This window comes from Patagioenas fasciata, chromosome 15 (genome assembly GCF_037038585.1).
Source record: "Patagioenas fasciata isolate bPatFas1 chromosome 15, bPatFas1.hap1, whole genome shotgun sequence".
Taxonomy (NCBI): Eukaryota; Metazoa; Chordata; class Aves; order Columbiformes; family Columbidae; genus Patagioenas; species Patagioenas fasciata.
The window spans coordinates 11,568,131-11,583,910 of NC_092534.1; the positions used below are offsets into that span (position 1 = coordinate 11,568,131).

General features: G+C 53.9%; 2 protein-coding genes across 14 annotated transcripts in view; one reads left to right on the forward strand and one right to left on the reverse strand.

The window, feature by feature from the left end:
• The window catches only part of PKD1 (polycystin 1, transient receptor potential channel interacting), an 87,496-nt gene extending 75,071 nt beyond the window's left edge, over positions 1 to 12,425 (forward strand). For 2 of the 5 annotated variants that reach the window (XM_071815063.1, XM_065850260.2), the window contains exons 36-46: positions 405 to 607; positions 905 to 1,099; positions 1,882 to 2,021; positions 3,024 to 3,151; positions 3,846 to 4,014; positions 4,503 to 4,628; positions 4,784 to 4,958; positions 5,631 to 5,918; positions 6,751 to 6,885; positions 7,567 to 7,881; positions 8,250 to 12,425. In XM_071815063.1, the coding sequence (XP_071671164.1) occupies positions 405 to 607; positions 905 to 1,099; positions 1,882 to 2,021; positions 3,024 to 3,151; positions 3,846 to 4,014; positions 4,503 to 4,628; positions 4,784 to 4,958; positions 5,631 to 5,918; positions 6,751 to 6,885; positions 7,567 to 7,881; positions 8,250 to 8,882 (2,507 nt within the window). In that variant the 3' untranslated portion in view covers positions 8,883 to 12,425. Of the gene's footprint in view, positions 1 to 404; positions 608 to 904; positions 1,100 to 1,881; positions 2,022 to 3,023; positions 3,152 to 3,845; positions 4,015 to 4,502; positions 4,629 to 4,783; positions 4,959 to 5,630; positions 5,919 to 6,279; positions 6,886 to 7,566; positions 7,882 to 8,249 lie in introns of those variants that run through there. The other 3 variants (XR_011741436.1, XM_071815064.1, XM_071815065.1) reach the window with 3 other exon arrangements.
• An 84-nt stretch (positions 12,426 to 12,509) lies between these two features.
• TSC2 (TSC complex subunit 2) overlaps positions 12,510 to 15,780 on the reverse strand; it is a 33,758-nt gene continuing 30,487 nt past the window's right edge. For all 9 annotated transcript variants that reach the window (XM_065850991.2, XM_065850990.2, XM_065850989.2 and 6 more), the window contains 5 exons: positions 15,606 to 15,745; positions 15,324 to 15,402; positions 14,652 to 14,743; positions 14,343 to 14,441; positions 12,510 to 14,022 (listed from right to left, as the gene is read on the reverse strand). In XM_065850991.2, coding sequence (XP_065707063.1) covers positions 13,855 to 14,022; positions 14,343 to 14,441; positions 14,652 to 14,743; positions 15,324 to 15,402; positions 15,606 to 15,745 — 578 coding nt within the window. In that variant the 3' untranslated portion in view covers positions 12,510 to 13,854. The remainder of the gene's footprint in view (positions 14,023 to 14,342; positions 14,442 to 14,651; positions 14,744 to 15,323; positions 15,403 to 15,605; positions 15,746 to 15,780) is intronic.

Here is a 15,780-nt window from a genome sequence, read left to right on the forward strand (position 1 = left end):
ACAGGTGGCTGAAGGAAGCTGCGCCAAGCAAGCCCTGGGGCAGGGTGGCTTGGCAGTTGGAATTTAGCCAGAGCAACAAATCTGGGGCTTTTCCTGGTTTGGCAGCACATCCAGCCAGGCTGGGCCTGCCCATGGTCCTGGGGCTCTGAGAGAACGTGGGGAACCCATCCCACCTCCCAGATCAGCATCCCACCTCCTTCTTCCCATCCTGTCTGCAGTAGGAGGCTGGCTGTGTGTGCTGTCCCTGTCCCTACTCAGTGGGACATGGCTGGGACAATCCCTCCACACTCCCCAGGGCTGGTGGCAAGCTCTCTGCTGGGATGAGTGCTGTGCTCAGCCTGTCCTGTCCCCACTGGGACCCTTTTGCAGTCAGGTTTATTCTTGTTTTCCCTCCCTCCTTCCAGTTGCAGACCAAACATTCAGGAAGCGCTTGCTGCCAGCCTGGTGCTCCTATCTGGCTCATGGCATCAGCCTCCTGCTCTTTGCCACCTCTGCGGGGGTCTCCGTATGGATCGGTGTGGGCTTTTCCTCCAGCGTTGCCCTCATGTGGCTCATCTCAGGGATATTCAGCTTTTTGGCATCTTTCTTGGTCTGGGAGCCCCTGAAGGTGAGGATACCACAAGGACACAAGCACATATCTGTACTCGTGTGTATTAGCTGTAATTAACAGCTTGTCCAGACAGTAATCAAGTCACTGCGCAAATGCTCTGTCGCATCTCTGTGTCCCCATAGGAGGAGAAGGCTGCACAGCAGCTGCAGGAGAGGCAGTGCCAGTGGCAATTTGTTTTAGAGGTTCTGTTGCCACCCCCAGAGCTGCTCAGCAGCCATGTCCCACTCACTGGCTGTGCTGGAGGGTTTCTGGTGGCACCACTGTCCCCTGGCCCTGACACCACGTGTCCCCCAGGTTCTGCTGGAAGCCCTCTACTTCTCACTGGTTGCCAAGCGCTTGCACCCAGAGGAAGATGATACCTTGGTGGAGCATCCATTTGTGGAACATGTTTCTGAGAAGATCAGCAAGGTCCGCCCCCCCCAGGGCTTTGCCCTGTTCCAGGCCAAGGAGGAGGCCAGGAAGGTCAAACTGCTCCACAGAATGCTGAAGGTGAGATGTCCCCGATAGTGCCCAGGCAGGGGCAGTGGCTCCAGGAGCTGAGACACAGCCTTGTGTGGATTGTCCCAGTGCACCTGTGATCGCCTGAGCTAGTAGGGGCATCTCTAGTCTCTGCCTCAGTTTCCCCATCTGTACAAGACTGACAGTGACATTCATCTGCTCTGTGAAGCTCTGAGATCTGAGGTGGCTGGAAGGCAGAACCATCAAGGGGGGTGATGGGGAGCAGCTGGTGTGTTTGACCCCATAATTCAGGTGTTTGAGGTTAGGGTGAAGTTTGCAGTGACCAGTAGAAACCAGCTTGCACAAGAAAATTCATTGAGTCTTGTGAAAGACATTAACTCCCCACCTAGGAGCAGAAGTTTCCATCTCTTGTAGCTCATTCAGCACTAATCCCCTGCACTTGTGCTTGGAACATACAGCTGCTTTCACTGAGTCAAGTTATTTTTAACCGCGTGATTTCCCCTTAAAGGATGGAAACCCCCAGAACTATCATATACAAGCTGCCAACGTATAGGAGCTTGTATGGGGAGGTTGTGCAATGCGTATCAGCGTAAACATCTGGTGCTAGCCTGGCTGCTTTGAACAACAAATGTTGTTATGAGCCTGTGGTCTGGGTTTCATTTTAAACTGCTTCCTATATGGAAAAAGAAAGAACAGCGAGGTTTGGGTCCTGGTCCTGCATGGCAGGCGGTGGGAAACCCTGATCTGCTGTGGGATGGAGAAACCGACACTCCGTGCTCGGGTGCGATCCCTTTCTCCTCTCTCTTTGCCAGAATTTCCTCATCTACATGATGTTCTTGCTGGTGATCCTGCTCACCAACTATGGAGATGCCTCCCGCAACAGCAGAGCCTTCCTTTTGCGCAGCTCCATCAAGCAGCAGCTGGGCAGCAATGAATTCCTCCGCATCAAGAGGTACCAGATTGCAAAGGACCCAGGCATGGGGCAGAACCAGATATTTAATCTCAGAGTAGCCATGCAGGGCTGTAGAGATGGGCTTGGGCTGGCTCTGGGGCTCCTGCTCCAGCTGCTCCCATAAGTTCTTGACTGGGGAGCACTGGTGCCTCTGGTGGCAGACACAGTGTGGCAGTGAGCACGTCCCTTTTGGTCCTTGTGGTTCTGCTACGGGGACCTGTAGGACTTGAGAGCTTTAATTCCTTTGAATTTTGATTTTTTTCTGTAGCGGGAAGGGTCTGTGTGAATTACAGGTGTTTATCTTTCTGTATCTGGTTAAAATGACACAAGTTTGCTCTGTCTCCAAAATTTACATCTGTAGGGTTTAGCCATAAACAGAGTCATGAGAACCAAAAATAACATCTCATATAAATACAGAGTCCTTCCCTTCCTTGCTCTGCACATATGGTTTAACTGGGTTAAATTTTCCCAGCTGGGTTTCCACTCCACTGGGAACTCCAGCGTCCAGGCTGACATTGGAACGGCTGCCTGGGATCAATGACGTCTTTGTACCCGGCTCCTACAGACCTCTCGATTCTCTGTGCAAATAGACATGACTTGTGCATCACACAAAGTCACAGAAACTTTGATTCACCACCGTAGGAATCGGGAATGATTGCAGTGAACTCGCTGGAGTTTTGGGGGTGAAAGTGGTTAAAAGGTGGAGGGCAGAGCAGAATCTGCTCTAAATATCATCTCTATTCCACTGTGGTGCCACAGCCCCACTGCTCTGATCCTCGTCTGCGGGGATGGATTCAATCACCTTTAGCTCTTGCATGTCAAATAAATATTGTACTGGCTCCAGCGCTTGTATGGATGGAGGTGCTGCCTCTGCCCTGCTCCAGGAGGGGGGCAACCAGAGTGACCTCCCCAAAACTCCGTCGGTCACGAGTGAGACACGCAGGACCAGCCCTGATGCAGCTACTGCGGGGCTCGGCCTCTCATGTCTTCTCCGCATTGCAGGTCAGACCAGTTCTGGGTCTGGATGTCCCAGGTGTTCCTGCCGTACCTGTACAACAACCGCTCGGCGCAGGAGAGCTCCAGCACGACGCTGGGGACAGCGCGGCTGCGGCAGCTCCGGCTGCAGGAGGGTACGTGGGACAGCGACCAGAGCTCTGCTGTCACAGCGGGGGGACATTCCTGGAGGGACAAAGTGACTGGGGCAGGGTGCAACTGGGGTTGGATGGAGCAAGGCAGAGGTTCTGGAAGAAGGTTTTTCTTTGCAGCACTTGTATTTGTGTGTCTGGTTCTGCTGCCTTCAGAGACAATGAACTGGGGTACCCACTTGTGAGGATTTACACTGAGGAGAGAGGGTGACGTAGTTGTCAGCCTGGAGAACAGGAGCTGAGGGGAGACCTTCTGATCTCTGAACTGCCTGAAAGGAGCTTGGAGACGGGGGGGGTCGGGCTCTTCTCCCAAGGAACAAGCACCAGGACCAGAGGAAACAGCCTCAAGCTGCGCCAGGGGAGGTTGAGGTTGGATCTTGGGAACAATTTCTTCCCCAAAGGGCTGTTGGCCATTGGAACAGGCTACCCAGGGCAGTGGTGGAGTCACCATCCCTGGAGGGGTTGAACAGACGCGGTGATGAGGTTCTCAGGGACATGGGACAGTGCGAGGGGTGGGGTAACAGTTGGACTCGATGATCTGGAGGGTCTTTTCCAACCAAAACAATTCTGTCATTTTTGGAGGTGTGACTGGGAACACGGAGGGGTCTTATGCAGAAGGGAGCTGTGCCCCAGTGCTGGGCTGGCCTTCCCTAGGGTGACAGTGTCACTCTCTTTCTAGCCGAGTGCCAGCGCACGGCCCAGGACGTGCTGCACAGCCTGGACACGGCTGCCGGCAGCAGCTGCACCGACCCGCGCAGCTTTTCCACTGCAGACTACGCAGCTGGCTGGGAAAGGGCAGCCGTGAACGTGACGGCAGCATGGTCCTACTCACCACCCGACCTGACAGGGTAAGGAGCACCTGCACCTACACCCCCTGCTCCATCTGCCAAAGACATTGGTTTTAAATCAAAATAAATTCAGGCTGGATGTGAGGAAGACATTTTTGCCCCTGAGGGTGGTGAGAGCCTGGCTCAGGTTGGCCAGAGGAGTGGTGGATGAACCATCCCTGGAGACATCCCAGGCCGGGCTGGATGGGGCTCTGAGCAACCTGAGCTGGTGAAGATGTCCCTGCTCATGGCAGGGGTGGCACTGGAGGAGTTGGGAAGGTCCCTTCAACCCAGACTGTTCTGTGATTGCATCTTTTTGCTAAGATGGGTCAATGCACTTCTGTAATTTATCTCATGAAATAAAGAACGAGGCAGCTGTGGCCCTTGGATGTGCAGCACAGGGGTCAGGTCTGCATCTGCACCCTTGCTCCTGCCCTGCCATGTAGGAGAGCACACCGGTGGCTGCTCTGTCCCCATGTGTCACCCTACAACTCCTCATTCCTCTACAGGGTCTGGTACTGGGGTTACATCTCGTTCTATGACAGCAGTGGTTACGTGCAGGAGCTGGGGGCTTCTCTGGAGGAGAGCAGGGCTCAGCTGCGGTTCCTTCAGCAGCACACCTGGATCGACAACATGTGAGTGTGGCGGGGTGAAGGACACATCCTGCTGTCACCTGGTGTGCTGCTGGGCTGTCATGGGACGGAGGGGATCTGTGATCCCACTGAACTGTGGCACCAGCCCTGGGTCGGTGTTGTCCAAGTGCCCTGAGCTGCTTTTCTCCCATCCCCAGGAGCCGGGTGGTCTTTGTGGAGCTGGTGCAGTACAACCCCAGCGTGGACTTGCACGCTGCCATCACCCTGCAGCTGGAGCTCCTGGGGACCGGCCAGGCCATCACCGCTGTCACCATCAGCCCCTTCCCGCTGCTGCGGCTCAGCGCGGGTGTCACGTTGCAGCTTCTCATGATGGTCAGTGTGGTGCTGCCCCCCGACCCTCCTCTTCCTCTCGATCACTGCACGGAGGGCTTGGGGGACTCTGCCTGAGGCCACTTGTTCCCACGCCTGTCACCGCTTCACTTCCAGGCCTGAGCAGCACACAGGAACATCTCTGGCACTGCTGGAGGGGATGGACATTCCTCCTGTCTGGCAGCATTTCTTGGTCTTGTCTCAGCCTCTTTGCTCCCTTGAATTCGTGCCTGTCAGTGTGGGAACTGGAGGTTTTTGTTGTTCTGTCCTCAACGGGGACATTGGCCATGTCCCCAGGGACCCTGCCTGGGTTCTGCCACCCTGTCACAAGCGTGTGGGATGTGGTTTGGGGAGCTGCCTTGCCAGGGCACAAGGGAATGATGGGGTGTGAATGGGGTGAGGGAGGCAGGGAAGGACTCAGGGTGTGCTGCAGACTCATAGATGAAGTTCTTAGGGACATGGGTTGGTGCTAGAGTTAGTTAGCTAATGGTTGGATTCCATGATCTTGAGGGTATCCTCCAACAACAATGATTCTATGATTCCAGCCGTGGGCTGGCAGAATTTAGCCCAGTACATGGGGTTTTGCTATCCCACGGTGCTACAGGGTCCCTGGTGCAGCACAAGGCTCGGGCATTGCCCTCTCCTTCCCTGGTGACCTCTCCATTCCACCCCCAGGTCTTCCTCATGATGTTCGTGGTCTACTTCGTGGTGTCTGAGTCGCTGTCCATCAAGAAGGAAGGCTGGGCTTACTTCACCCTGTGGGGCAACTATGGCCAGTGGGTGTTCATCCTGCTGAGCACCTGCACGGTGGTGGTGCACCTCAGCCAGGCCACCCTGGCCGACCAGCAGTGGCTCAAGTACCTCAACAACCGCAAAGGCTTCACCAACTTCTACCAGGTGGCCATTCTCAACACCGTCTTCAGCACCTTGGCTGCATCCCTCCTCTTCCTCCTGACTGTGCAGGTACAGAGAGGGCTGGGTGGGTGCAGCATGGGGACGGGGATGTCCTTTGCCAGGCTTTGGTGCTCCTGTGCCAGCTCGTCAGCCCTGGGCAGTCCCACAGCAGGACTTTGCAGTAAAACCAAGCGCAGGAGCGTGGTCCTGCTGCGCAGGTGCTGGTGGAACATGCTGGGGCTGCTCCTGCCTCCAGACCCTGCTGCAGGATGGGGTGGGGGCAACGCAGCTGCACACTCCCAGGCAACTCTGCTGTGTCTCTAAAGCCTCTCAACTCCCCTGGGGAACTCACCCTGGTGTGGCTGATCAGCTGGTTTTGACTGCAAGGAGCCTTTTGAATAAGATGCTCTCTGCTTTGTGAATTTCTCAGACTTGTAGAGGTATTTGAAAGACCTTCAAGACACATGTCAAAGGAGGGGAGAGATGGAGGCTCAGGTTTTGAAGGCAGGAGGAAGATCTGCTCCATTGCAGATGTTGACTGGAGCTGCTTTGAAGGAACACAGGGAGGCTTAGTGCTCAACATGTTAAACAGAAAAGTATAACGTGACGGGGTTGGAAGTGCTGGAGCTCTGCTGTACCCTGGTTCTACTCGGAGGTGCTCAGGTCCGGGAGGAAGCAGAGCTGCACACCAGCTCTGAGGACACCCTGATGTCCTGAGCCCTTGGACTCTGGTTCAGTGTTTGTGCAGGACTCACCGCTTCGCTGCTACAATGGCATGAGCAAACCTGCTGAACTGTCTGTTCCTGTGCTGGGCTGGTGGGTGTGGGAAGGGCTGGCAGGGTCCGGCAGCAGCCTCTGCCAGGGGCCACTGTGGTGACACCACTCTCTCTGTCGGTCCCAGGCTGCCCAGCAGCTGCGGTTCGTCAGGCAATGGTCTGTCTTTGGGAAGACCTTTCAGAAGTCGTCGAAGGAGCTGGTCGCCGCGGCGCTGGCGTTCACCGTGCTCCTCCTGGCCTACGCACAGCTCGGCTTCCTGGTGAGTACCTGCAAGGGCCGTGTTGTCTCTCATCCCTCACCACGCCATGACCGTGACCTCCAGCCTGCACAGGGAGCTTTGTCTGCCACAGGCCAGATGGCTTTGGGCAGGGGCTGTGTCTGTGACCTGTCCTTGTCACAGACCATTTCTGGGCTGCTCCTCAGGGCTCATGCTGTGCAAGATGGAGTAGTGAGTATCGGGGGACAGGTGGGTATTTTGCCATTGATCCCTTCTCATTGAGGGCAATGGAGCTGGGAAAGAGCTGGAGCACAAGTGTGATGGGAGCGGCTGAGGGACCTGGGGGGTTCAGCTGGAGAACAGGAGCTGAGGGGAGACCTTCTGGTCTCTGAACTGCCTGAAAGGAGCTTGGAGCCGGGGGGGGTCGGGCTCTGCTCCCCAGGAACAAGCACCAGGACCAGAGGAAGCAGCCTGAAGTTGTGCCAGGGGAGGTTGAGGTTGGATCTGGGGAACAATTTCTTCCCCAAAGGGCTGTGGGGCATTGGAACAAGCTGCCCAGGGCAGTGGTGGAGTCACCATCCCTGGAGGGGTTGAACAGACATGGAGATGAGGTTCTCAGGGACATGGGACAGTGCCAGGGGTGGGGGAACGGTTGGACTTGATGATCTCTTCCAACCAAAATGGTTCCGTGATTCTGTTATATCTCCAATGTCACCTTTGCAGCTCTTCTCCTCCTCCTCGGAGTCATTTCGCAGTGTGGGCAGCAGCCTCCTGCTGCTCCTGGCCATGCTGCGGGGCAGCGCAACGCTCCGGCCCTCCCTGCCCGGCTCCTCGGGCCTCTACTACCTGTTCTGCACCAGCTACATCGTCCTGGAGGTGTGGATCGTGCTGAGGCTGTTCACTGCAGTGCTGATCTACAGCTACCGGGAAATGCACTTTGAGCTGTACCGTCCTGCCTTTGAGCCCCAGGACTACGAGATGGTGGAGCTTTTCGTGCGCAGGCTGAAGATGTGGATGGGCTTCAGCAAAGCCAAGGAGGTGGGTGCATCCTGGGAGGCTCTGTGGAGACAGGGTCTGGCTGCAGAGAAGCAACATCCACCATCCTCAGCCTTCCTTTGCCTCTGCTGCTCTTCACAGTCAGGTTCCTCCAGCATTTGAGGGCTGGAGCAGTGGCCATTTCTGGAGGCCCAAAAGTTGCGTGAGTTATGGGGTGTTGTGGAGGCATCTGCTGCCAGTTTTCAGTCCCAGAGTTGCACATGGTTTTACCTGGGATCTGTCCCCAGGTCCCTGCTGTGGCCTGACCCACAAGCAATGGCTGGGAACAGCCCTGGGGCTGCTCGGAGCAGGATGCGGTGCCCCAGCACAGTGTTCCCCAAAATAACCCACACTCCCCTCTTCTCTTGCAGTTCCGGCACAAAGTGAGGTTCGAGGGGATGGAGCCGCTGCCATCCCGAGACTCCAGCGACTCCAAGTCCTTTCGGGGCCCCACTCCCAGCGCCGCCTCCGACAGCTCCAGGGCCTCCACGTCCTCCAGCCAGCTGGACGGGCTGAGCCTTGTGCTGAGCACTCGCGACAGCCTGGAAGTGGACGCCGACATCCAGCGGCTCCTCTCCCTCTTTGAGATGCTGCTCGCCCAATTTGACCGGGTCAACCAGGTGACGGAGGACGTGTACCGCATCGAGCACCAGCTGCAGGGCTCCCGCAGCCGCCGCTCGCGCCGGAGTGTCGCCCCAGTGTCAGAGGACGTCACGAGCAGGTACTGTGCAGGCAGCACAGAGCAGGGGCCCTCACCCGAGATCTCCTCCGACATGGACCTGCAGCCCCCGCGGGACCCCCTGCTGTCCCCAAACTCTCCTGCTGCCCCACTGGGCAGCAGCATTCGGGGCTCTGTGCCCAGCCGGCTCCTTCGAGCCAGCAGAGGCATCAGCGTGGCGGCATCTGTGCTGCCCCCGCACAAACCGTACACTGCTGCAGCTCCGGCGGGGAAGAAGAAACGTCCCCTGCGGGCCAAGAACAGGGTGCACCCCACGGTTAAATAATGGGCGTTGTGCTGGGCACGGCAGGGAGAAGAGCCCACGCAGGGCAGAGCGTCGGGGAAGGGGTTTGCGAAGGGTGGGCTGTGCCTACCGTGCAGACCTGGAGCCTCGGGAGCTGCCGCTTCCGAAAGCTCCCACCGCAGCGGCTGTGCCTGCCAGGGTGCATGGGGCGGCCGCTGTCCCCAGGGACCTGCCACTGTCCCCATCAGATGTGCTGACTGCCCCACGGTGGTTTCCAGCAAGAGGGGTTGGTTGGAGAAGGCTCAGCCTTTTCCTCGGGGACAGCCGGGAGAGGCTGCGTGGGGTACACGCAGAAAACACAGTAGGGCAGTATTATAAAGTTGTCTGTTTTGTTAAATGGCACCATGTGCAAACAGCCGCCTGTGGCGACTGTGACAAGGACACTTTAGGGGCTGCACAGGGTGACCGTGAGAGGCTCATCTCCCCCCGCTGGCTGTGCCGGCTGGAAGGGGGACGGGAGAGCCCCAGGCCTTGAAGGTTTGAACTGTCTTGGATTTTTGTTGACCAGACACACTGTGGAGGAAAGCTACAGGTTTCAAGAAGATATTTAACCTTGTTTGGTTTTTTTTTAAAGCATAAATATATATAGATATAGACAAATGATATCTACACCCAGATCAGTTAATTTCTAGTATTGGCTACTTTTATCCTCCAGAAATTGGTACTATTATTTGTATTTAAAGAGATGCGGTATTTAAAAGGAAGGACGTTGCGAGCAGCCAGCAGCGCTGCCAGCTGCGCTCAGCGGGGGACGAGCAGCAGCTCCGGTTTGCGGAGCCCTCGGCTGCTCCAGCGTCCCCGAGCGTGGGGACCCCCCATACCAGGCCCCGCTGGGACCCCCAGCCCGCGGGTGCTGCTGCCTGCTTGGCTTTTCTAATCCAAGGAATGTATTGACCTAAGTATATATATTTTTTGTTTACTTGTTCATATGTACTGCCCAGCACTTTAAACAATGCTTTCCTCGGCTAACAATGACACATGCGATCTAACGAGACGGGATAATATATCACAAAAGCAGTATTTTTGTCTGTTTAAATCATAAACTGAAATGAGCAAATGCTGATGCAGCGACCGCAGCCCCCGCACCCCCAGCAGGGCCGGGGCCTCCTGGCATCTTCCCGACAAGAAGCACAAGGCGCTGGGGCAGGTGGGTGAAGCGGTCGCTCCATCAACACCATTTCACGTTATGTATAGTGTAAGTAATTTATATGTTTGGGTTTGTGTTTTGGTTTGTTTTTTGTTGGTTATTTTTTTTTAAATGTATATATTTTTGTATGTTTGCTATATTTTCATAGCATCGGTAACGTGTTTGAAACATGTAGATAGGAGACAGAACACTATTGTCAGAGTTATTTAAAGGATGTATTAAGTGCTTCTTCCTGGGAATGTCCCGTGTATATAAGGATCGGGTGTCTGTGTGCGTGTGGTGCGTGTGCTCCCCCAGCTCGGGGACACGGGAGCTGGAGTGTCCCCCAGGACCTGCTCGGGCGTTGGGAAGGGGACGGGGACCTTGTGCTGGGCTGCAGCTTCGTCCTGGAAGCATCATCCCCGTGTCACTGGCCAGGGTGACCTTTCTGGGCTCTTCTGAGAGATGTCACCTCCTGCGTCTCCCCATCCAGCTCCCAGCACTTCTGCCGTGCTCTGTTACATACTTTTAAAGATGTAATTAGGTATTTTTAAAGATTTAATTAGGTACTTTTAAAAAAGAGTTAGTTACAGCTGTCCGCGTGCCTCCTTGGCTCCAGGCGCCTGCCCACGTCCCTGTAGGTGACTAAAGGGCACAGGGTTGCTCTTGGTGACAGTTTTGGAACCCGTGTGAGTTACCTTTGAGAAACTCAATTGCTGTGAAGGACAAGACGCTGCGGAGAGGTTGCAGAAGGACACGGGCTGGAGAAAACGAGTGTGCTGTGGCTTGAAGGTCACTTAAAGTGAGAGTGGTTGGTCACCAGAGAGGTTGTTGGAAGAGCAGATTGTACAGAGGGAAGTGGAGAGGACAAAACTAATCCTGGTAACCGTGAAGCTTTTGTAGCAGGAAGGAAAGGCAGGTGATGAGGAGGTGATGGAGTTCAGCGGCAAGAGGTGGGATGGGGAACCCCACCTTGGGGGCTGTAGGTGCCTGGACCAGCCGTGGGGCCTGGGGCTGATGCCAGAGCTTTGTGCGCTGCAGGAGTCGTTTGTTCCTCCTTTTACGAACAGCTCTGTCCGCTCCAGACCTCTTCTGGTATCTAAAATTGTTTTTCAAGCTTGTTGTCCCTTTGGTGTTTCCTCCCTGGGGCAAGGACAGACATGGTTATAAAGCAAAATCTTTTTGGTGAGATAAGCACAGGCCCTGGGTGAAACTCAGGAACTCTGGTCTACTTCTGTCCTTAAAGCCAAAGTTTTGGACTCTTTGGCTGTGCCTCAAAAGTACCAGAGAAGAATTCAGTCGCATAAACAGCAACCGCAAGTTGCTCATCTTTGACCAGCACTCCGTCAGCATGCAGGCATTTTTATTGGCCAAGAGAACTGGAAGAAGGTTGGGTTTCCATAGGGAAGTGCTCATTTAGGTTCTTCTATGGGAGATCTGAGCACAACTGTCCCAGAGCAGCCCCTTGGAACCTCCAGCCCCATGTCCGTCTGTCCCCTTCTGCAGTGGAGCAAAATTCAGTGAGTAAAATGACCCAAGCAGGTCCTGGAAAGCTCTTGCATCTTCAAGAGCCAAAAAGAGTTTGGTTCTCAGCCCCTCCTCACCCCCCCGGCTCGAGTTTGCTCATTTCAGAGGTTGTTAATTAGAGTGAGGTGCAGGAAGGAGACGAGGCAGAGCAGCTGTAATGAGCTCACAGGAGGTGGGACGAGGCAGCTCCACATGAGACCTCAGGATGGTTGTTGTTGTTCCCAAGTGCCTGTTTCTTACCCAGCTTGTTCCAGGTGTGAGTGCAACGTGATGTGTGTGACTTACCGAGTGCTGCTCCTGGTCCCAGAGGAGCAGAGACTCAGACAACTGCTCAGACAACTGCTCAGACAACTGCCCCTGGCAGCACGAGAGCAGCTCTGGAACCCCTGCGAGGGCCCCGTGCGCGGTGGGTGCCCCCACAGCCCCCAGCACCCCAGTTCTCATCGCAGCGGTTATTTGTACAAACTCCCGCGAGGCTCCCAGGGTCCCGTCCCCATCAGGCACTTCACTGCTTTGTTACCGAGTCACACCTGCGATGAACTTGACTTACAGCCCCAGCCCATAATAAATACTCCTGAATGTATATTTCTGTGTTTGTAGTCACCCAGAGATGGTTTCTTATTTATTAAGTCTCACAAAGATGCAACAGTATCAAGCTGCTTAAATAAAAGCCTTTATCCATTAGTTTAAAAGGGAGAGGGAGGGACTTCTTATATAAGCGCTTTTTTTAAAAAGAGCAGAAAATTGTGACCAATATGCCAACTGTTACTGTCTGGTCAGCATTTCACTGCAAACAAAAATATTGTATTTTGTAACTGTGGGGATGTTTCTTAAAAAAAATGACAAGGTCAAATAAAAGATGACTGCTAGGACCTGGCTCCCGTGCTTCTGTTACGCTCCTGCGCGATCCGGAGCGGAAAACCGAAAGGAGGAATTTACATTATCATGAAACACAGTTTGAAGCTTCCCAGGCCAGTGAGAACCCACTGACCATAACAAACATTTTATTTCCTTTACGACTTATAAACACTCAAAACACAACATACACTTAGCGTTCCCGAACAGCCCTTCACGAGCTGGTAGCGTCACTTCTGTCCCCTCGCCTGTCACTTCGCAGTTCCGTGTGCAGATTGCACTTGTCTTCATCTCCATGGCACAGGCCCATTGCCAAAAAGCCACACTTCTCATTTACTGACAAATCAGGAGATAAAGTACTCACAGTATCATCCAGCTTATGTGGTTTCTCCCAGGTTAGTAGTGTAGTGTCTGCTGACCGTCTTACTGCACGGCGGGTGTGGAATCCCCGTCCCCTGCACACATGGGCACCAAGAGGAGCGTTTGTCACCAGCTTCAGCAGCCAAGGCCCCACAGAAACGGTCCCAGGTGTTAGTGCAACAAGCAGAACTCAAAGCCCATGCCCCAAGACATCTCAACGGTCTGTCAAGAAAAGGATTTTACCAGTTGCCCCCCAGAGTCACTGCAATCAGCGGAAATTCCGCAGCTGAACCTTGAAGCCGGCGCTGGGCTCTGGTTAAATCCCCGCAGGATGACAGTGGGTCTGTGTTTGTTCATCGCGAGCGATTCCTGTCCTGGCTCTGCCGTCCCGCTGCCCCGGCGAGTGGCACCACCTCCCGGGTTGGGCTCCTGGTACCAAAAGCATTGCTGCCGAACAAGGGAGGGTTTGCCGTGAATCTCTCAAAATGGAGACAAGTCCTTGGGGATTTAAGCAGCATGTCCAACAGGTCACTTGCGAACCAAAGTTAATTCTTCCTGGAGCCGCATCAGACCAAGGCTGAGAGTCTGAAAAGTTCAAGTGTCAAGAGGCACCAAGGCCTGGAGAGGAGCTGGGATTCCAGAGAGCTTAGAAATAGTGACTTGTATTTCATTCCCAATAAAGGTGTCAAAGTTCCCACAATTCCTGTACCTTCCAACTGCAAGACGAAATGCAGAGCATCAGAGCTTGTCTGCTCCCACCAGCCACTGGTGTAGAAGGAGCCCAGAGAAAGGTGCTGCAAGAACGTTCCCAACAGAGATGGAAGCGCTGAAACAGCTCAAACGAAATAAACACAAAACATGTAGAATTGGTCCTTTTGAAGCATCGGCTGCGGATACAGTGTCCTCATCAGACAGCAATGGCAGGCGGAGAGAGACACGTTCCAGCCTCTGGTTGGGTTCAATGCCAAGCCCACATGCAAGTGGCACAGCCACGCTGTCTGCAAACCTGCTCCGCCGTGTCCGTGCGGGTGGTGAAACGCTCTCGCTGCCTCGTCCGTCCCAGAACAGCCACAGACCCACTGGGATCTACACGAACTCGGTGAAGTCGTCCACCGAGGAGATGAGGCGCTTCCTCTGCCCCGTCTCATAGGCGGGCGGGGGGTCCTGGGGAGCCTGGGGTGGGGGCTTTGCCGGCGCAGACGGGTGCATCTGCAGAGGCAGCCCAGGAGTCTGGTACTGGGTTTCTTCACGTAGCTGAAAGGCAAACAAGAGCAGATGAGCTCTGTTCTCTCCCCGTTTGCGCGGGACAAGTTAATCAGGACAGCTCGTCCCACCATCCCCAGCATGGGGCCAAGGGGCTGCAGCTCTGTCACCAGGGTCCCCAACCCCATTGCCACCGGGGAAGCTGGAAGCTCACAAGTCCAGACCCACGTCGCTACACAAGAGCTGGCTTCTAACCTTCTTACACATACTCCTCCTCTTATTCAGCAGGTTTTGACAGCTGATTTCATGAGCCTTATTTATACTAAGACTCTAAAGTAGCGCCCAGTTCTAAACACTAAGAAATGACTTACCCGGTGCCTGAGCCGCTTAATGTGCCGGAGCCTCGCTATCCATTTGGATGGGTAGGTGTCAGTAGGGTTTGACCGACTGTGATGAACCTGGGAAGCCATCTAATTTGGGAAGAAGCAGGGAAAGAGAGGCGGCACATTCACTTAACCACAACAATACAACATTTCAGCGCTGACTGAAATGCAGCTTAAGTTATAACTCTTCATATGCTAACTCTGACTTAAAGACTGAGACAGAAAGCTTATTTGTTTATTTGGTTTACCAACCCTGCTTGTTGAAGGCAGGAGGTCTTGGGGAGCTCGGGTACTCACGTTGGCGTGCAGAGCCATCTGACGGGCAACAAATGGCAGGTTCTTGTCAGAGATAACCTTGGCGACACTCGTGTCCACGAGACCCTCCATGTCTTTGTTTTAAAAGAAGCAGAAAAAAATCCTTCTAAGACAGTTAAGAACAAACCAGTTTGTCAGTAACTGAAGAGATAAGTAATATAAACATGAAGAATTGGACTACAGAATCTCAGAAGTTCCCACCAAGTTCTACAGCCCCAACTGTGACAGAACTTGCACTGCAACTTAACACAAGTAGCTCAAAATTCTCAAATTCTGGCTGCTCTGTAAAGGTTTGAGAAGAGCTTGAGGGGCTCATTGTCCCATGAACCACAGCGTGAACAAAAACCAGCCCAGAGGTGCCCGTTTGGTAGGAGGAAAGCAAACACCCCTGCAGATGATGGCACCGGCGCTGCTGAACGCGCACAGAGCCACAACCACTTTCAAATATTGGGTCCTGTGGCACTGTGAAGGACAAAGGCCAAGGCTGGGACCACCACGGGACATATCCAGATGCAACTGGGCAGCAAATTGGTTTCAGAGAATTTCTCCTGGAAGGTTTTTTACTTTTGCAACACAAAACCACATCCAAGCAAAGGCAGTTGTGGCACCACCAGTCCAGGAAAGACTGAGGCCAAAGGCTGCTGGAGTTCCTACCTTTCCGACACTGCAGCGTCACCAGGTTACAGTCATAGTCAAGAGGTGTGATGATAACATGCACAAAGTTGAACTGACCCTAAGGGGAAAACAATAAAACAGTCAGATACATTTTAATGGCAGCCATCATGATTCTTCTGAGTGCCACAAACCAACGCACCTGAACACACCAAGGCTAAAAAACTCCATTCATTATCTCAACACTGTTTGCTAAGATAACACATGTTAGATTAAGGGTTTACAGTCATATGCCTTTTTATACCCACAAGTAAAATCTTGTACCTTTATTGTTCCCAGTTTAAAGTCTTCTCCAGAATCATTGTAAACAATAGAAACAAAATCATTTCCAAGGTGCCTTTTCTTGTCACAGCGATATTTATCCAAATCCTTTGTGGGCATCAGGGTAGCAATGTGGAAAATGGCTGAAGGGGAAACAGAAAGAGCCTTAGGCTGGTCT